Below are 21,634 nucleotides of genomic sequence, written 5' to 3'. Positions count from 1 at the left end.
TAATATGGAAGGGATTATATTAAGGAGGGAATAAAGGCTGACAAAGTATGTGTTTTGTTCAATTTGATACTGTTTTAAAGAGTGAGGTCTTAAACTTTCTGCAAGTTGTTAGGTTGCATTAACTGAAGAAAAAGCACAGAAATTTTTTAAGCATAATATGACATTGATTTCTATAGCAAAAAGGAAATTTGGTCTGAAGTTCAGAGAACTATAGCTTACTTTCATTATGGATATTTCTACTGAGAGATTCTGTTCAGATTTAAAACTGCTGCTAAGTGTAGCCAGTGAAATGGCAAATGTCTATACAGTTATAAGGACATAAGAATTGGAACACAGGAACAGACCAAAACATCCTATTCAGTGATTCCCCCTAAACTTACAGAAAATGAGTAAGAAGAGGACAAGTACTTATACAACCACTGAAAGAGAGAGGAATCCCCTTGTGCTGAGCAGCAAAGAAGGACTGGGAAGGCTGTGAGAGGGTCCAGCCTCTCATTCCCTCCTGCTATGGTCCCATTCTGCTCTGGATCTCAATCAGAGGTCCAGCTCTGCCTGAGGTCCACGTGATAAAATTTCAAGGGGTTTAGGAAGGTAAAAGAGAAAAAAAATAAAGCCAGGCTGGTAGTTTGGGAGCAATGAGAAACTTTGTGGTGATAAAGGAATAAGTATCCCATTGGCTGAAGGGTACCCAGCATTCCAGGGAAAGTCAACTCCTCCGTAACTCTCAAATTCTAACAATGTAAAGCTTAGAGTTAAATGTTAATTGATATGTAATCGTATATAATAAACGTAGGTATAAGAGTTATGCATGCCAACTTAAGGGTATTAGGATGTCTGAAATACTGTAAAATAGATGTCTAATTGATTTATTTTTTCTAAAGCACTGTTTAATGTAGAATTGCTTTCTAAATGGGAAAATATAATTTATGTTTCCTAGAAGTTACAACAAAGTATTGGGCATAGGAGACTGATATTCTCATCCCTATCTGCCAGGGAAACCTTATAACCAGGACTCACAGCCTGACATTGATAAATGATTTAATTCTGTAGTGTTTGCCCCATATTCCTCAAGTGGGATATGTAAAAGGAGATTAATAACTACTCTTCTCTCTGAGGTTTCAGACATCCCAGTTTTACAATGTCTAATATATATGTAAACACAGCATTTGAAAACTTTGGGAGAAAAAGACTAAATATAGTTGAAAATTATGTTAGGGCCTTTTAGCCAGCTTGCATGCATGGTACAATTTATAAAGATGATGATGAACAAAGCCAGGCAATTTGGAGATTCTAGTGGATGACTAAACACAGATTGAATATGAATAAAGGGGTATGAATATGATTTTTTTATTGTTGCTTACAGGCAATAGAGAAGTATTTCAGGAATATAAAGAGTTTATAAATATAAAGAGTTTACAAAACACTTGATAATCAAAACAGAGGTGTTTAAGTGTGTGCTATGGATTTCATAAGTGTTTTTTTCAGACTCACTTCACAGTGTCTTCAAATAAAGATGGAGGGAATTTTGAAGTATCACTTTAATAAAAAGATATAAATAATTTTATCCTTAAAAAGCTTTTTGGTTTGTTTTTTTTTTATATTTAGCAATGTCAAGATGAGCTCTGAGACCATTCCAATGTCACTGGATGTTTATTTTGCATTAAAAAAAAAAAAGTTTTAGCTGCTAAAGTTCAACCAAGCCCCCTTAGAATAAAGTACTACTGCAACAGATAGGGGGATGTCCCAGTATATTCAGAACAGTTTAAGAATTCATATTCACATCTCAAAATCCTGTACAATAAAAACAGTGTTAGTTCTTCTGATTCATTTTTAAAGCAAAGAACACTTCCATATTTTCCAATTTATAGAACATTTTCAATCTTTCATAGACTCCCACGACTATTTAACTACACTTTACAGTTCTCTCACCCTCACACTTGATGTGAAGTAGGGAAAATGCAAAGATGCATAGGCTTCTTTACCAGCTTGTTTCTCTTTTAAATCAAAACTTCTGATGATTAAAGAAGAGCAGATAAAAGAAAGTACAGCTCGAGGCTATGATATAATGCACTTAGAGATCCCAAAGGCAATTTTCTTAACATCTACAACCAACCCTGAAACATAACAGAGAAATATAAATGTTAGGGCTGGGCTCTTAAATTCAAGTTTCCTGACACACTGTGGCTGACAGCCTTTGAATTTATAAAGACCTCCTATCTAAACAATCAAAAGAGCTAAAGATCACTTAAAATAATTATTTTGATCAGTACTTGCAAAGCAGTAGCAACCTATGAGAAAGTATTACCATGTACATATCCAGGGGATTATTTCATCTGGTCATATGTGGTTTCATCATCTTAAAATTGTTCTTCCAAGCATAGCTGGAGACTAGTTTTATCTGTAAAGTGTGTGTCAGGGGATTCATAACCCATTTTAAGTATTTGTGTATAACTGCATGCACTTAACATGGTTTAGAATGGATAAAGAAATTATTCTCCCTTATGATATTTTTTCAAATGACCGAAATACTCGAGTCTTTCATGGAAATGCCTTTTCTTAGTTCAGGGTTCTTTTCCATAGCATTATTACAAAAAAAATATTTTTGGTTTTCTGTGGATGCCAAAAAATCCAAGGAATGAGCCCCAGAAATTTCTTTGGAGACCAAGGGCACCTTAAATTTTAGCAGCAGAAGTACCTGAGGAGTATCTAATGGGCCCTGTCAAATAGATGTGCTCATTGGCATGGCTGTTGCACAACAGCTCTGAGTTCAGCAAAGAGCATGTTAGCAACACCTGCTTTCAGTCAAAACTGTCATGATGTTGGGCCAAGGTGACCTCTTAATTTTGTAATATGGGTCATTGAAAAACATGCACAATGTCCACTAGGATGCCTGAATGAGAACTTAGGGCTCTCTTCTGCCTCTGTGTACTTTGCATGGAAAACTCAATCCCTCTGTGGGAAGATACCCTTCACAGTCATGAGGCTTTCAAGAATGACATCAGCTATCCTTACTGAATTAATTTTTATTTTCCCCAGACTATTAACTATCATTCTGAAAATTTAAAAAAAAAACACCAAAAAAACAAACAAACAAAAAATACCAACCCCAAAACACTTATAAGGAATTGAAGAGCTTGAGAGAGTAGGCTTTGTTTAAAATCATAATTGCTTCTTGAACCAAAATTGACATGAACCCAAATATACATTAAAATTCAATATACATCACATATTTTATAATACGGATATGCTTATTGAACATATATTCTGGTCTGTGAAATGTAAAGAGGTTTACTTCTAAAGGATTTTATGAGTACTAGCTGCATCTGAAATTTTTCCTTTCTGAGAAAATGCGTGTTTTACAACAGCCCTCTAATACCTCAGGAGGGCTAGGAGGGACACTGGCAAACTTTTTATCACCCTGGGATGTGTGCAAGTGTTTCAGAGGATCAAAGTATAAAAATCAAAAATATGCAACTGAATGAATTTCTGAAGTAAAAGAAGTAAAATCAGTGGTTTATTTGTGGAGACTGTAGTAATGAAAACAACAGACATTTTAAGGTGTGAAAGTTATTTAACTGTGGGCTCACAGTAAACCAGAAACATGTATTTCTGATTGCATTGAAGATAATCATTCCCATACTGAATCAAGCCAAAGTTGTGTCAGTTTGCTGTTGTCTGACAACGGGCAGTAGTAGTACTTTGGGAAAGACATACAAAACAGGACAGATAAAACCCAACTCTTTCCCAGCTATAAACTTTCATTTTCAAGCAGTCTGAGGTTTATGGACTTCCTCAGGCAGAGGGTGCATTCACAACATTGATCTTAATATCTATTGATGGATCTTCTTCTCATGCATTTGTCTAATGGATTCTTGAGCCCATTTATATCTTTGACCTCCACAGCTTCCTCTGGCAATGAGCCCTACAATTTGATTATGCATTGTGTGATAAAGGACTTCATATTGTTTGCTTTAAACTGACCGCCTGTTCATCTGCGTCCTTCTCTGTTTGTTATAATATGCGCAATAGCAAATAATCATTTAGGCAGACTATGACTTTATATACATCCATCATCTCTCTCCTCCCTCAAATGCCTTCCAGACTTAAGTGTCTCAGCCTAAACCTTTTTCTTTCTACCAATACCATTCCATACTTCTAATCATCCCTGTAGCTCTTTCCTGTGCGTTTATTGAGCTCTCAAGCTCTTCGAGATGCAGGAGAACAGCACGAAGCTTTGAGGGTGTGGGTAGAACACAGATTTCTACAATACTGTGCTGATCCTATTTTGTTCTATTAATTCCCTCATTGTTCTTAGCACTTGTTTACCTTTTTGAGCTCTGCTGAGCATGGAGCTGGAACCTTCACTAAACTATCTGCAATGACACTGAGATCTTTAAGGATAATGGCAAATTTAGGCACTGGTCTTGTGTGTATTTTCATGGCTTTCCCTATGCCTATTATTTTTATATTTGGAAATAGAATGTGTTAAAAAGAAAAGAGCAAATAAATTCTGTGGACTAAAATAATGCTATAGAAACTGCAGAATTTGAACTAGAACTAGACAGATTCAAAAATATCAGTGATTAAATGGGAGTAAACAGAAGTCCACAACTTGACAGATTCTCGCTTCATCCTTCTTATCTTGCTCTGAAATGCTAGCAAACAGGTTTGTAGACTTGCTAATTCATTGGCATGTTTCTGAGCAGTGCTAAACTTCCCATCTCTGGCTGATGTCAAAAGGAGTCAAGACTGGCTAGCCCTCATAGAATTGGACCTGAAGCGTATTGTTCTCGTAACTGTTTATACTATGTGACATTGTCACTTCCATACTATTTGGGGAGTTTGATGCTGGGAAAATGAATTTTTAGAGAGGTTATGAAAGATCAAGGATGCTATAATGTCATCATAATTACATGTAACTTGGGCATCAGTATTACATAAAAGCATATTGAATGCTTACTTAACATAACATTTGAATAAATCATGTTTAAAATCATGTTCACTGAAACATTTATTTCATCTAGAGCTACATAGTTTAAGCTTCTCATACATAAACATTTTCGGCATTATTTATGAAAACTTGGCTTGCATCCACTTAATTTATATTTTAAAAAATAAGAGATAGCTATGTGAATCTCATATTTATACTGAAAACCTCCATCGTCTGCTGCTTACTGAAGTTTCAGCAGATCTACAATGGTAATTCAATAACTGTGTCTACAATATCCTGGGAGTTTTAAACACAGTTTCCCATTTTTGCATTTGACATTTCAGTCTGTACTTTCTTACTTTTCTTGATAGGCTTCTAGGTACTAAAAATAATTACTTAGTGCCTATCACGCTATGTGACAGTGATGCCCTTGAATACCTAACATGGTTAGCAAGGGTTGAACCTCCTAGGAAAAGTGAATTTTATTGACTCATTGGTGCAGTTGCCTCACTGCTTCTGAAGTTTCTGGAGGAAGAGTTTGCAAAGTGGGTTGAACAATCTTGAGGTAGAAGCCCAGAATCGGCTGTTCTAGAGAGGAAGATTTACAGTTGGGTTTTGCTGTTGCAACCAACAGCTACTGCACCAAAGTCAGGTAGAATGGGGTTCATTTGGCCTCTGCTGTGTGTGCTGGGTCAACCAACAACTCTATTTTCTTCATTTCACGGTGAATAATGAGGTGTACATTCCCCGAGTGGAGAGTGAGTTTAGCATCACGTTTGTTTTTCTTCCTGTTTGTAAATAGCTTATGTGAGATGTACAGAATTCTTCCCAGAGTAGAAAAAGCAAGTTGTTTTTTTTTTCTCAGTAGTGGCCCTCCATGTTCAGATGCTTTCAAATCTGAAGCTAAAATATCTCACTTCCTTACTGTTAGCATTGTCTTACAAGCTATAAAATTAGTGTTTGTATCTATATTTTCATGCTGAATCACTTTGTTAGATACATAAGGTCAAGAGTACTTGTTAAGCATCCTGTGATTCATTAGCATTGGAGTATAGAATCATAGAATTTTTTGGGTTGGAAGGGACCTTAAAGATCATCTTGTTCCAATCCCCCTGCCTTGGGCAGGGACACCTTCCCCTAAACCAGGTTGCTCAGAGCCCCACCCAGCCTGGCCTTAAACACTTCTAGGGATGGGGCATCCACAACATCCCTTGGCAACCTGTTTCAGTACCTCACCATGGTCATAGTAAGAAATTTTTTCCTAATATCTAACCTAGATGAACTCTCTTTTAGTTAGAATCCATTTCTCTTTGTCCTGTCACTAAATCCTCTTGTAAAAAGTCCCTCTCCATCTTTCTTATAGGTTCTCTTCAGGTACTGAAAGGTCGCAATTATGTCATCCCAAGGCCTTCTCTTCTCAAGACTGAACAAACCCAATTGTCTCAGTCTTTCCTCATAGGAGAAGTGCTCCATCCCTCTAATCATCTTGGTGCCCCTCCTCTGGACTCGCTCCAACAGGTCCATCTCCATCCTGTGCTGATGACCCCAGAGGTGGATGAACCACTCCAGGTGGGGTTCCACACTGCTTTGGATGCAGCCCAGGACACAATTGGCTTTCTGGGCTCCAAGTGCACATTGCTGGGTCATGTCCAGCTACTCATCCACCAGCGCTGCTTTGTATTGTGACCTTAATCCAGAAGGGATGATCGTTGTTTAAAATTTTACTTACATTTGGATAAAAGACTCCAGCAATTCCAGAAATAAGGTATTAATTTATCAGCTTTTCTGTTTCTTTGCTGCCCACTTAACATTAGCAGAGATATTCTTCATGGAGTTCCAACCTAAAAACATCTTTATCTAATGAACTTTTGTAGGGCAATATGCTCAATGTACTGAAACAGATCTTGCCTTCATTCCCATTAAATCCCATGAATGTAATATATCTTAGGCAATACTACCTACCCAAAAGTTAGATATCTTGCTAGCTATGGGCTATATGTTCATAGTTATTAGATACTTCTGGAGGGTGATTCATTTACACTATTTTAGTCTATTTCAGCCTCTTGAGTTTCTTTCAGTCTTTGGACCTGCTTTTGCTGTCCTCACTGATTATTAAAGTAGTCCCTGGTAACTGGCTCAGACTTACACATTTAATCTCTAATGCTTACATCAGCAAGCAGGAATCCCAACCAGAGGCATTCTGAGTCATGGTATCATCCAGAAACTCTGGGGTCTTTAAAAAAACACACAAAGTTCTAAGTTTGCAGTTCAGGGAAGTCCTAACATTTCAGCATAGGTTACTCATAGCATGTTTTTCTGTATATATTGAGTAGGTCTTCAAGAGAGCTGGAGAGGAAAAAAGGGGGAAAAGATAAGCTACTATTTCTGTTACTTTAATAATCCTAAATGCAAAACATTAGCTCTTTCTAGCAACAAAAACTCTACCAGCAGCAATACTGAAACCATATGCCCTCCATTTGATTTACCATCAACAACTGCCTGGCTGCACACAGAGCCTCTTTGCTTAATAGTGGCTCTAGGCAAGTGCATGTATAATATTCAAAGCAGTTTTGTTCTTTCATTAAAGTTGTGATAAGGATGCAAAGCATTTTAATGGGAATAATCAATTATATAATGATATTCATATACAACAAAGTCTTTTTAATATAAGTACTTTTAATGTGCTGCTTTTGTCACGGGGGAATTACTTTTGTAATACTTTCAGAAGCATGTCTTCTATTGGTGACAGGCAGACAGAGCCATGCTAGGGGACTCCTGAACTCCATTTGCTCCTCATTCACAAGAAAGCATTTTTCAGTGCAGAGATCACATGATTTTACTACTCTGCTGAAGAAGACAATTTCAGCATTAAGATGTGTCTACATTTTTGCGAGAGAAGAAAAAAATGGAGTGCATGATCAGTCTGAATAAAAGCTGACTGTGAAACTTCAACACGTAAAAGATTAAATCTGACTCTTTCCTGTTACATTTGCCTAATGGTTTTCCTGATCTCCCTTTGCTGTTATAATCTCTCTACCAATAAGGAAACTAGAGTCAGTTCTATCCTGCCACTGTCATTTTTGATGACAGTTGTCAAAAATTATAAACACAGGGTGGCCACACATGACATTTTGCACGGTTCTTAAAATTTTCACAAATCTACTAACTAAAGAAAGCTCTTATTATATTCAAATTTCTTTTTATCCTATGATTATGGATATATTTAGATAATGAGATAGAAACCAGATACTTATTCCATCTATACTGTAGATTTTCATTTAGAAGTAGTACCCTCTTCCACCCATAGCTAATTTGCTGTAAGTCACATGCCAGTTGTCATGGTTACAGGTTGAGCTGTGTCTGTCTCCCAGGTGTCACTGGCTGTTTGGGAGCATAGTCCTAAAGGATGATAGAGGCTGAGCATGCTCCCTGACTCTCTGTATCCAGCCTCTGCAAATGCAGAGTGGTTGCTCCAGTACCTTGCAGCAGGTTGCAAAGTGCCCTTTAGAAAAGAGCCCAACCATCTTCTTGTCTCAGCATTGACCATGTGACTCTACCAATATGAGATCCCTAACTATAATCAGGTGTTATATTTGGGTCAGTGTTCAGGCTTCAGATGCTACTTCTCTGCTCTTCCTCCCCTTCTCTTTCCTTTGCTGAGCTCAAGAAATTACCCGATGGGGGTCACAGAGGAAAAGACAGCTAAGAATTGTGGAGAATAAACGAAACTGTACTTGAGAATATCAGCCAAACCCCAACAGAGCATGCCCAGGTGTGGTTGTAGGCAGACAATACTATGATCTTTAAATCCAGAGCAACGTGGTTTGTGAATCTTGATGCCAGAACAATCAAAAGAACATAAGATATTGTGAAATTGGGAGTAGGATTAATCTGAAGACTAGACATAGGTGTCTACCCAAGACCTGGGTGTTCCCATTATGTCAACAGAGATCTAGTCAACTCTCTTAATGTAGCCTTTGTATAGAAAGCTGGGGATCCTTCTCTAGGGTGGAACCTGACCTGAGAGTTTCAGCCCAGTTCCCATACACAAGCATTCTGAGCCATTGGAATTCTCCAAGGTGTTCCCATGGAACTCCAATTAACTCTCCAGTAGAGTGTGGGTCTCGTGTAGGTCCTGTGTGGTAACTGACAACTCTATGAAGTGTCCCAGATAACTCAGGGCACCTTAAATGGACCAGATGTTGCTCATCCAAGCTGAGCCCAGCCCAGCACTACCAGTTGTGTTTTACACACTGGCTATTTCAAGGAGATCTAAGACATGAGAGAGGCCCTACATCTCCTTACCCAATGCCCAAGAGAGTTGAGTATTCACAAAATTCATCTGTTAATATCCTTTAGCCAGTGCATATTTAATGTGAAAGGCATAACCACTCCAGGAACAGGGACCAAACCCAAACTTTTCCCATGTAAGTGGAGCTTAATGCATCCAAACTCAGGGTCATTTACCCCATGCTTTTAGTTGCTTCTCTTTAACTTCTCTAAGCAGACAGGTAAAGTAATGCAGAGAGACATAAATCAGATTTTAAGATACAAATCAATACTTATTATGGAGTGCCTCTTAGATTCATCACGCTTTCTCAGAAACTACTTTGCTAAAACTTATATTTTATTGCTGATCCTAGCAAAGCCAACACATTTCAGACAACATTTCTTGCTCTACCTCAAATCAGTAGCACTATTTCCAAAGAGTACTTTTTTCCCACATGTTCAGAAACAGTCCAACAAAAAAGTTCAGAAAAAAACCATCTTTTTCCTACTTAAAGAATGCAAAATGCATTCTGCAAAGTCACATGGATTTCAGTTGAAAAAGCTTAAAAATAGAGACTCCAGCTTCAAATTTTCAATATGTCTTTTTTTTTATATGAACCTCAATGTTTAATCACAGATAAAAGTATTCAAAATATCAGAGGTAAATTATTTACTCACATTGCATACATTGCATTAGACTTCAATGCATACTTTTAGTTTTATTTATTAAAAAATAATGAAATAACTGAGTGGGATAATGTTCATCTGGATCAATTGGAAAGCATTGCTGAAAATTATTCACATAACTCTATCAAAAACATATCTTTTCATTGTGTTTTTCACAGAAGCAGTTACTATTTTTTTCTTTATTCATTTCTTGGCAACAGAGTCATGGATCTATAATTAAAAACCCACTTAAGCAATTTCCAAAGGATTATTACAATCTTGTCATGTGAGGGGTTGAACAAGTCAATTTATAGGTTATTTTATTCCCCGTTTCTAGATTCTACAGTGGTGGTCTGAAAACGTTTAGGGCCATCAACAAGAGGGTTTTTTTGCAATGGGCACATGGCATGAAACTAATATTCTCTTTTTCTCTCTTTTTAGGAATGCCGTTGAAGAAAACAAAAAATTATATGCAATTTATGACACAAGGTGAGTTACTAAAAGTACTTTAAGAGTGTGATTATTATCTGTAATAGAATGTATATCCTTCAAAATATTAAAAACTATTATTAACATTTTTTCCTGAGCCGCAAAGTAATCTTTAAGGCAAAATGAAAAATATTTTAACCCATCATACACAATTCCGTATATACCTAATAATGTTTCCCCTTTAAATATAGTGATTTCCCCTCTGTGTACAGTACATATGACAAAGACATACAGTTGCACAACCAGCCTAATTTATGAGTTATTTCACAGATGGAATATGGCCCACGATCCTGATCTGTGTATTATGAGCTTAACTGTGTCTGCTTCTGATGCCAATGTTTGGGGAATAAGAGCAAAGGGCTAGCTGGCACAGCCTTGGGAAAAGAGGATGCATTTAGAGAGACCAGCAGAGCACTGTGTCTTGGCAGGAGAAGGCTGCAGATGCAGCCTCTGTATAAACACACCTCCGCATTCTGAAGCCTTTCCTTTCCCCTCATCCTTCCTGGACTTGTTTCTGTTAAGGGCACTCCTCAGCATAAGCAAAAAAGGATTTGTTTCCTTCTCAAAGGATAAGAGTAAGACATACTTCAGATTTTCACTACCTATAGCTTTTTCTTTGTTACCTTGGAGTTTCACTTCCACAACTGTGTCTAGAAAATGAAATAATTTCCCTTCACTTCCTTCTCATTGCTTATGCTGTTTCATGTGGAAGTGTTTGCATTCCCTCCCCTTGGTGGTTTTTTTTTTTCATCTTTCCTCTTTTCCTCTGTTAAAATTCAAAGGGACATTTGTATGGAAATGCCAGGAACCAATATCTTTTGTTTTAGCTAGTCCTAATACAGATGCATCAGTTAGGACCCTGACTTGGTCTTCCTTTAAATATACATAATATTAAATATAGGCAATTCAAAGAACTCATGCTTGTCTTCTTCACTCTGTATAATCTCCTGCAAAAGGAGGCTGGGATATTAACTTGGAATTCTGGCTGTTGTTAGCAAAAAATTGCATAAACAATAATTATATCAAATGAGATTCATAAAGGTATTAATAAATATGAAGACATAAATATATGGGCTACAACCTTCTGGTTTTAATTAACCTTAAAGAAAAAAGGTAACTGCTGCATACTGGTTTTTTAAGAATAATGTGCTCCTGAAAAAGGGATTTAGATGAATCCACTCAAGTAGAAACTTAACAAAGAAGTCCTATATAAAATAGCACTTCCTCAACTACAGTTACAGTAAAAAAAAAAAAAGCTGTAACTCAGTTACTTGTCTGTTTTTCTCAAAAGACTCTATTTTCATCAAGACAGAGACTTAAAAGAATAGTACTTCTAATGCACCACAGGCTTTTCTAATGTATTTGTGTTATTTCAGTGCATAATCATTAATCTTCATGATGAAAAAATGTGAGTTATAAAGAGCCATGATTATTTCTTCCTCTGCCAAACTGTCAATGGATTTTTATTTTGATGTGTCTGACTCACTATGTGCATAATCCAGAGGTTTTGCCGCATAAGGAATGGAATGATGCAGGAATACACTTTTAAAGTCATTCAGATAATTCAAATTTTTATTCTATTTTCTTGAATATGAAGAAAAAATACCCATCTGAAATTTAAACAACAGTTCAAGACAATTTGGATCATGCCTCTTATTAAAGGCAAATTTCCCCCATTATTCATATGGATTAATAACTTATTCTTTATGTGGCCCACTGAAACATTCAGATCTCCACTACATCAGAACTGTTGACATAACACCATTAATATTTCTGTATAATTAAATGTAAACCAGAAAATTATGCAACCAAAGCAAATGGATTCATGCAATGCTGCTTTCAATCTGCCTGACAGAAATGAGGACAATGAGTATAAACTCACTGTCAGTTAAATAAACTGTTGAGTATTACCCAACATCAGCAAATGTTACATATGGTTTCTGATAAATATATATAGTAAATGAACATAATCTTGTTTTCCTCACATAGTATGTCCAACAAACACTGCTCATTATCTGAACAGGCAAAACACAGTGTAAAAAACTGCCAAAGTGCAGAGTATTCCCTAAGCCCTAATGCTTCCCAGCATCCTCCTGTCACTCTAAAGCTCTGCTCCTGCTGAGATACTGCAGGACAGAAAATAAGGAAGTTGAGCTTTCTGAAAGAAATACTGATTTCTATTGTATGGTATTTTGACAAAAATGATCCTCGACTTGTGATTTCATAAAGTGAAAAAGAAGTCAGATTTAGCAAAAAGAAAAAAACAAAAAAAAAAAGAGTTGAAAATTTTCTTGTGGATTTTTTCCCAGCCAGTTTTATTAATTACACCTTCTCAGCAGGTTAAACCAGCAGGCTAATAAAATTGCTGTAAGGCAGAGTAGGTAAGCAGCAGCATGGGTCTCAGCCTAGTAAGATTAATGTCCTGTGCTCCTCAGAAGGCAACATTTCAGCTGTAGCAACAATTCTGCCCACTTTCTTTTAGTTTCAGTCTCTCTTTTGTATCTCTGAACCCTTTGTGATTGCAGTTTGCTTCAGGATAAGACTGGATCTTTGTCAGAATCAGTTAAGGACAGACAAGACAGAAAGGAAAATGAAAAAGAAAATATTTGATAAGTGATTCTGACCTCAATGTGTAAGTGGAGTTAAGTTCACTTTGTCAGGTAAACCCCCAGTACCACTTTCCAGCACAGGAGATCAGTGATGTATTGCATGGTGTGATCAAATACTTCTTCCCTGATTCCCAAGCCAGGCATTCTCCTACAATCTGGTGACTGATAGTGGTAGTACTGCAAATGCATCAGTTGTGAGCAGTTCTCTCCTCTTCTCTAGCCTTCCTGTCATTGCCTCCTCTTCTGTATCTCCATTAGTACTGAAAATGATGAAGGAAACTGGAATTTGTTCCAAAATTTTGAGTTGCTTCTCATTCTAATCCCACTGCCTTCAACCATTTCTGTCCTTTGACAGGGGCTGAGTGTGCTCTGTTCCAGCTCCTTCTGAAATAAGATGATGGATGCATCTACATAGCATTTTACAGCAGACCAGGATTGTGCTTGCAACATGAATCATTTGATCATTCCCACTTACTGTGCTTTGGTTCATGTCTCAGAGCAGTCTCAGAATACATGAACACGACTCCTCTCAAACTAAGTTGAAAAATGCACCCCAGCAGCACATTGCTTTAGCTGCTAATGAGCATTTACTTTAGTGGACCAGATTTCTCAACTTTTCCTAATGGGATTAAAAAAAAAATCAAACACAAAACAAATGGGTATGGCATGGATATCAGATCCTCAGCAAGAGTTTTGCTCTAGAGATCAGGCCCTGTGTCTGCTAACCCAGAGTTTGTTGATGAATCCATTATAATCCAATTTACCCCAAGGACTTTTTTCACATGTAGTCTTGGCAGTTGTATTCTTCCACACATATTTGCATTGGACCAAGGACAGTCCTTTTGCTCCTTCACACATAACGCTTGCCTTTGCAGTTTAGACTTACCAATTGTTCAAGTGGCCTTTACAATATTGGCAGTGCTGAGGAAGTAAAGAACATACACTGTGCTCACCTTATTGAACAAAATTTGATCAGGAGCATAGATCTTAACTTTCCAGTGGCCCAGAGGCTGTGACATTCACCAAAGTTGTAGAAAATGTGATGAATTTTAGTCCCTGAACTACAATGTTTAAAGCCTCTTATTTTACAGGGATAGTTTTACTGGGACAGAAGGACTGTACATCGAAAAAAGAGAAAGAGTGAGAATGAGCAATTATGAAGACACCCAAAAGGAGGAGAGAATTGGGTTCTGTTCCTTATACCACTGAACATTGATTTATTTTATCCAATAATTAATGAATCACTAGATTATTTACGAAATAACAGTACTTCCCAGGCAACAGCCAAACCACTAGGCCACAGAGTTAACTCCTTCCCTCTCCCTTACTTAACTATTTGCTGAAAAGTGCAACATTGCAAAAAACAAAGGTTTACCCTGAGGTCCTGCAGTCTGGGCTTATCTCAGGAGATACATCCTTGGGATTTTCTTGGATGGACAATCTACAAGTTGTGATTGGATGCTTTTTTTTGCTTTAGTGAATAAAAGTGCCCAGACTCCTTCCAGGCATTCCTTGAGATAACCTGCTTGCCTTTTGAAAGGAGATGTTTCGGAGTCTAATTCCAGAAGCAAAGTCAGGCCGGTGAATTTTGAGGGAGGACAAGGAGTCTAATTCTGTGCCCATTTTTTCCTTATTGGCCACATTAAATAGATTCCCAAAAGTCTGGGCTTCCACTATGTCCTTGAATACTCTGCCTGGTGCAGGTCTTGGGTGGGTCTTATCCCCAGTCCATTGCCACAGAAGTTTTGTTCTGAGCCTTTTCTCCAGACAAAACCCACAGTGCTACTTTCACTGCAAATGCCATGTCACAGAGAAGTCAAGATGATTTTTACCTTTCATGAAATTCATTGATTGGTTATAATTTTTAGCATCCTTTGGTTATTACTAAGCCTAATTGAATCCAGAGTCCCAAGGAACAAATGCTCCATAACCCACTAAATATTTCCTTGTTCCATCAGTTCCATCCTAGATTATCTTTATGCTGCTCCCAAGTAAGTGGAAATGGCTGCTCTGTAAGATCAAGAAGACAAATACTTAAATGAAGTGTGATAAAATATGACAGACTCTACAGCACTGTTGATTCATTCCTACCTCAGATATGTTTCCAAAGTACCAGGATAGCACATTAATCAGAAATATTGTTCTCTAACTTTTTTAATTTCTGTTATAAAACTGACAATCTATTTAAGAAAAGTTATTAGTGCTTAAATGTGCTTTTAAACCATGTTAAATTCTTCATGAGAAATATTTTCTTTGGTGTTAATACTTTCTTTCAGAATTTAGGGGGACAGAATTGAATTAGTACCCTTCCTTAAATTCACTTCCTCTGAAGTCTTTGAAAGAACTGGTCTTCAATACTGCCCATTCATAGCATTAAAAAAACATTAGGACCCAGGGCCTTAAAATTACTTACATAGTTACTTATTATTTGAATTTTCATTTTTGAGCCCTTGAGTCATGTATGCTTCGTGCCACAATTCTCAGGCTTTCATCATAAGCCTAATAAGGTTTCTAAATGAAAGCTAAGATTTTTACTTACTTTATAATCATAGTAATTATGGTACTATTAAAAACCCAAATATTAACATGAAATCACAAGATTTGGCAACACTCAGTTTCTCTACATTTTTTTGCATTGCCTATAGAGTTTAATATTATTTTTAAAACTGAGCCTGCTCCTTCTTTTATTTGAATCTTTATTAATAACTGCAAAAGCAACAAGGTCAGAACAATGGATTGCATTTGTCTTTCTTTTCAAGAATTTGTTGAGGAGAGCGAAAAAGCCACCCATGTTTTCTCACCTGTACATAACACCACAACATTACTCAACGTCCACCCTTTTCATTGCAGTTTCTCAAAGGGAAGAAAATATGTGGAAGGAAAAACAGGTGGTAAGAGAAAAAGTGCAAAAGAAAGACATAGCTGTTCTCCCTTGGCTACTGAAATGTTACGCTTTGTCATGGACCAGTGGCCGCTGATAGCAATGCAATGAGAATCAGAAGCTGGCCAAGGGCATGTTAGTATGTTCATAGAGCATGGTGAAGAGCTCCAGTGGTGAGGAGCTGCCTCTGGAACCAAAACCAATATAGCTAAGTCAGCATTCTGTTTCCACGCCAACTAGTCCTGCTGAAAAAACTAATTAACCTGGAAGAAGATTAAAAATAATAACAACTGTGCTGCCTTCACCCAACCAATGCTTTATACAAAGTTAACAACATCCAGAAGCTGAAAGGGGACAACTCTCGCCTTACATCTCTTTGATACCAGTGCCGTTTCCCTTCATTACTGTCCCGTATGACAAGCGTGCCTACACGTGTTTTGAACCCAGTGGAGATTTGCCTGGCAAAGCATGTCCATATTGGTCAATGCTGGTGGCACCCTCGCAGGCACGGCTGAAGGGACCCTCAGGCCTGTCAGCTGTACATGCACATCCCTGGCCATGGCAGGGACGCATTCAGGCCCTTGCAGGTCACGTCAGGGCTCCCAGGCCAGCTCCTTCTCCCGCCCCAGCGGCTCACTCCGGGCATCGCTCCCAGGATGGGCCACGGGGTAGGTGGGCAGAGTACCCCAAAACAGAGAGGCAGGCCGAGGGGCAGGGGAGGACAGAAGCACGGCGTCGGGCAGCCGCCTCTCATCCGGCTCCGGGGGGGACCCTGCGGGCTGCCCTGCCCCCGCAGTCCTGCTCCTACCTCGGGGAGATGGAGCCGGCTGCGGGGAGAGCCCGCGGGGGCTGCCGGCGAGCATCGCCGCCTTCAGGCAGGTACCGCGGGGCCGGTGCCGTGCCAAGGTCGGGCGTGCTGCGAGGCGGTGCCCGGGGAGCCACCGCCCCTCGCTGCCGGCCCCGACCCCGCCAGCCCCGCTCCCCCGGCGCCCCACCTCGGGCTCTCCGCCCGGGGGACGGCGGCGCCCTCCCTCCGTCCCCTCCCCTCCCCTCCCGGCTGGCGGGAAGGCGGCGGGGCGGCGGCGGGCGGAGGGGAGGCGGCTGGCCGGGCTCCGGCGGAGGGCAGCTTCCTCCGGGGCTCGGCGGCGTCCGGCCGCGGGGCGGGCGCAGCCGGGTGCGCGGGCGGCTCCCGCGGGCCGGGTGGTGGTGCTGGGGCAGGGAGTGGGGGATTTTTTTTTTTGGGGGGGGGGAGGGCGAGGTGGGGGAAGAACGGGGACTGTCGCCTCCGCCTCTTCCTCAGCGGCAGCCGGGGCAGCCGGATCGCGGCGGCGGCTGCTGCTGCTGCTGCTGCGCGAAGGGAGCGTGGAGCGGAGGGATGTGGGGCTTTGGGGGAGTCAGGATCTTTGGGATCTTCTCTGCTCCCGTCCTGGTGGCCGTGGTCTGCTGCGCCCAGAGGTAGGTGCCAGTGTGCCCCGGCGGCGGCGCGGGATGCGTTTTCCAGGGGAACAAGCTGATGCGCTCCCCCCGCCCTCCCCCTCTGGTCCCGCTCCCGCTGTCGCCCCTGGCCCTTCGCACCCCGGCTTCTGCTCCTCCCGCCCGACACCCCCGTCTCTCTCTCCCCACAGTGTGAACGATCCCGGCAACATGTCCTTCGTGAAAGAAACTGTGGATAAATTGTTGAAGGGCTATGACATCCGCCTCCGGCCGGATTTCGGAGGTGAGTCGCCCTACCCGGGCTTGCCGCCTGGAGATTCCCCCCCCAGCTGGCCCCGGCGCTGCCGCCTCTCCCGCACGGCGGGTCCGGCCACCGCGCCCCCGCTGCTGCGGCACCTCTCGCTGCCTGGTAAAGGTCTGGTCTGCTCGCAGGTCCGCCCGTCTGCGTGGGGATGAACATCGACATCGCCAGCATCGACATGGTTTCCGAAGTCAACATGGTGAGTAGCGGGCGAGCCCGGCCGGCGCCGGGGCTGTGGCCCGGGTCACGGCCGCCCGTTCCCCATCCCTCCTTTCTCACGAAGTCGCTGCTGCCTCGGCGGACGGCGGCGGGGGCTGCGCGGGGCTCCGAGCGCTGCCCTCTTCGCTTGAAAACTTTATTTCCCTGGAGACGCGCTTTCCTCCTTCCCCCCTTTTTCCCTCTCACTGCCGGCGGCCGTCTCCGCGAGTGTGCCGGGCCCCCGGTTTGCGCCAGCCCTCCCTTCTCCTCCCCCTGTCCCCCCGGGCGGCCGGAGCTCGCTGGGGCTCCGCCGGCGGCCTCGCAGCCGACGAGATGCGGGGCGGGCTGGCGGCGGCCGGCGGGCTTCCCGGGCCGGCGATGGAGGGCCGCGGCTGTCGGCATCTCCCTGCTTCTTGCTCGATTCAGGGGAAGAAAACCGAACAGCCCAGCTTGTCTGTGGGTAAACTCTGACATGTGCGAGTGCTTTAAGGCTTGTTGAGCACCCAGAGCCCGCGCGGTTGTGAATGGACTTGGGAGGAATTGTAGTCTAGTCTTGCCTCGGAAAGTGATGCTGTGCGGGGCTGTCGGGTTCACCGATGGACAGGGAGGTGTTTAGTGCCTTTCTGCGTTTTGGTCCTCTCGTCTGTATACTTTGATGATTCGAGGTTAGAAGCTATAATTTCTGTTTCTTGGCCTAATCCTAAATCTGAGGTGGATTTTTCATGATCCTGAGCAATTTACTCCTTTTCTCTGCGTCTCAGCTTTTTTTTCCTTGTATTCTTCCTTTCGCAAACCACGTGTAGAAAGACCAGCCCACTCTGCAATGCTGTAGTTACATTTGTAGCATTAAAAGTAATATTTACACATTTGGAATCTGAGCTCTCTTGTAGTACCTATAACGCTCACACTGCGCTACCTCTCCTTCAATGAACTGTTGCAAGCTGGTGTATCTAGGCTTGATACGTGATCCCTGTATTTTTATTAATCCTGCCACTACTTTCACACCCTCTACTTGAAATTCTGAGAGAGAAACTTCTCATCTTTTAAAAAATGCTTTTGACAGAGATAGAGTTACCTGTTTGCAGTTAAAAGTGTCACCAATGCCAGCCTTTCTACTCATTCAGGCGGGAAAAAAATGAGATAGTTCTTACTTACAAGAGTTTGTCTTAGGCTTCATGCAGATTCAGGCAACTGCAGAGATGCCTCATGTATTTGACAGGCTTTTCTGTACCTGTAGGATTGCTTCTCAATTAAAAAAATGGGAGCTAAATGAAAGCTTCTCTCTGAAGAGCAATTGAAAAGTCTGACTTCAGTATCCCCACTGCCACCTTCCCCACCTCTGGATATGTTCCAGTCTTAGGGAAGCATTACATGACTCATTAAATTAATATATAACACTGTGTATGTGAAGTGCCAGAGAGGCAATAAATACCAGAGAAAGGCATACTGAGATTGGAAAGAAAATGAGGGGATGTATGCTGCTTTTTGTGCTTTTTCTTTTTTCTTCCCAGCTGCAGGAAAGCCTGTTAGGTTTAAATAACAACTTGTCCAGCCCACTATAGCAGGGGTATAAGGAAAAATAAGTAATTACACTGCGTCTTGTGCTAGGCTGGGTAATCACATCCTCAGTGATACGGGAGCTCCTCAAGAAGATGGGTGCCATCCTCTTCCCCCAAACAGTGTGTCAGTGTACTACCAGTTGCTTAAGTTTCTAGCTGCCCCAGGAGTCGGTGCTCACTCTTGCCCATTAGCTGCCAGAGCAGCTGTAGAGAAGTGTTTTTTTCTGTGCCCCGTTGTGGGGCAATGCAAAGTCTTAAAAAATCAATACAGATCTTGCAACAGAAACAAATAATGTGTTTCTGAAGAAAGTTGCTAAAGTACTTTTGTTACGAAAACTGTTCTAGTTTACTTCAGCAAAAATGAGCAGGAAGGGTTTCTGGTTGGTGAACACCTTACTACAACCAGAGTTTCTCCTGAGTTTGTCTCACCTCCCTGGAAAAGAAGTCATTGACTAAGCACAGCTATATTCACGTACTGCCTGAGTTGGTTACTTCTACTTGTTTTAAGTAACTATACTGGTCTGCAAGGATTCTTGAGTATGTATCAATGAACAGTGAATAAGGATGAACAGAAGGAGCTTTTCAAGATTACTCAAGTATTTATTTTAAGTAGTAATTTGGATGGGAAAAAAAGGACACTGTTAGTCTGAAGACCTGAGGCATAGCTGTTGAACTTCATGCTGGCTGCCAACTAAACTTTTAAACTTTGACATATTCTTTCATTTAATTCCCAGCAGTTTTTGGGAGTGTTGACCTTTAGCCTCATCAATTATTGAAATATCTTACAAGAACTTCTCTGTATGAACTGTGGTAGTATGGACATTAATTCCTTCGAGTTAAATCTAGACATTGGTATAACATTGTATAAATTAGCTTGTTAAAATTTACCTCTGTATTAAAAATAAAATATCCAGAGATTTAACATTCTTCAATTTTATGGACATAAATAAAATGTCATTACAGCAAGTTTTATTATGCTACCTTATAGGCAGCCTGTAAGGTAGCTGTCAGTGAAATGATAACAATTCTTTGTAACAGGAATTACAGCTTGTATCATGCTCTTTTCTATTCATAACCAAACTGTAGGTTTATATATAATATATTCCTCTATGAATCTTTATTTGCTAGTTATTTATTAAGCTTTCCATAATTTAAAAAAATTGTGTGGTTTTAGTCTTTGTGTTGAAAATCACTAAAAGTCCTTTGCCCTATACATTGACTACCTGTAGCTATATTTTAGAATAGATTTACTGAATAGCCATGCACATCTTGGATTACATGGAATGATTAACATTTTTCTTTATTTTTGATGCTGAAATGCTAATCTGGAACAGGAGGACAGATGCAAGTATCAGGATTGCAGACCATCAAATTGTTTTACTGAAAAGTTATAAATAAACAGTTTCTATTTGATTTCATAACATCTTGAAAATATTGATTAGCATTATTGAAATTGTAAACATGTATGATATAAAAATCACATGCTTTGATATTTACACTTAAAGTTACATAGATATGGTAGCAAGGGGGAATTAATGAAGTTGCATATGAGAAGTGCATTGCTCAGGGAAGGGCTGCAGTCTTTTAATGACCTGCACATATAGCTGTATCTATATCTCAGTGTGCTTTACTCCTCTGCTTAACCTGTACATTCTTTCCCATAATTATTTGCCTATTTCACAAATTATGTGTGTAAATGGATACTTAAGCACCTACCTATTTTTGTGCCTACCTCCAATCATTTCATTTAAAGTCACTGTAAATTGTACCGAAATATAAATCTCTAAACAAAATACTGATCAATAATAACAACAGATGTAATACTGAGAATATACAGTAAGTCATCTTACAAATAAAGAGTATGGAAGATTAATGATGTCAGATTTCAATAATTTAGCCATAAATTTTATTATTTTTTATGGTTCAGGTTGATTCTGTGTTGTTCTTGCTGTGTTTTGCTTAGATGATGTGAATTGAAAAAGAAATAGTTCTTGTGCTTTTACTAGTTTGTCAGCCTATTTCCAATCAGACAGTGTCCACAATTTGCAATGTTTTTTGTAGTCTGATTCTTCTTCAATGTTTGATCTGTGAATAAAATGCGGTAGTTCCAGGCACTCAATTTTCAAGCACCTAAATACTTCTGTATTTAGGAAGTTAAATAATCAATGCCTTGAATCTCCAAATAACCCCTCTTTAAAGTCATTATTATAGCTGGAAGACTAAAGTACTGTGCTTTCATTTTACTATAATTTTAGAATGTGTTTCATAGTTTATGGGAAGTAATGCTATAGAGTGGAG

The 21,634-nt window shown here is 40.2% G+C and overlaps 1 protein-coding gene across 2 annotated transcripts in view; it reads left to right on the top strand.

The window, feature by feature from the left end:
* The window catches only part of GABRB3 (gamma-aminobutyric acid type A receptor subunit beta3), a 196,113-nt gene that overhangs the window by 65,045 nt on the left and 109,434 nt on the right, over positions 1-21,634 (top strand). Inside the window, exons 2-4 of one of the 2 annotated variants that reach the window (XM_069006162.1) lie at positions 10,307-10,354; positions 17,470-17,561; positions 17,711-17,778. In XM_069006162.1, coding sequence (XP_068862263.1) covers positions 10,307-10,354; positions 17,470-17,561; positions 17,711-17,778 — 208 coding nt within the window. Of the gene's footprint in view, positions 1-10,306; positions 10,355-17,219; positions 17,300-17,469; positions 17,562-17,710; positions 17,779-21,634 lie in introns of those variants that run through there. The other variant, XM_069006168.1, reaches the window with a different exon arrangement.

The sequence above is a fragment of the Aphelocoma coerulescens genome, chromosome 1 (assembly GCF_041296385.1).
Source record: "Aphelocoma coerulescens isolate FSJ_1873_10779 chromosome 1, UR_Acoe_1.0, whole genome shotgun sequence".
Taxonomy (NCBI): Eukaryota; Metazoa; Chordata; class Aves; order Passeriformes; family Corvidae; genus Aphelocoma; species Aphelocoma coerulescens.
Note: the sequence above shows the minus strand (reverse complement) of the source record. Positions and strands in the feature narration are given on the sequence as shown.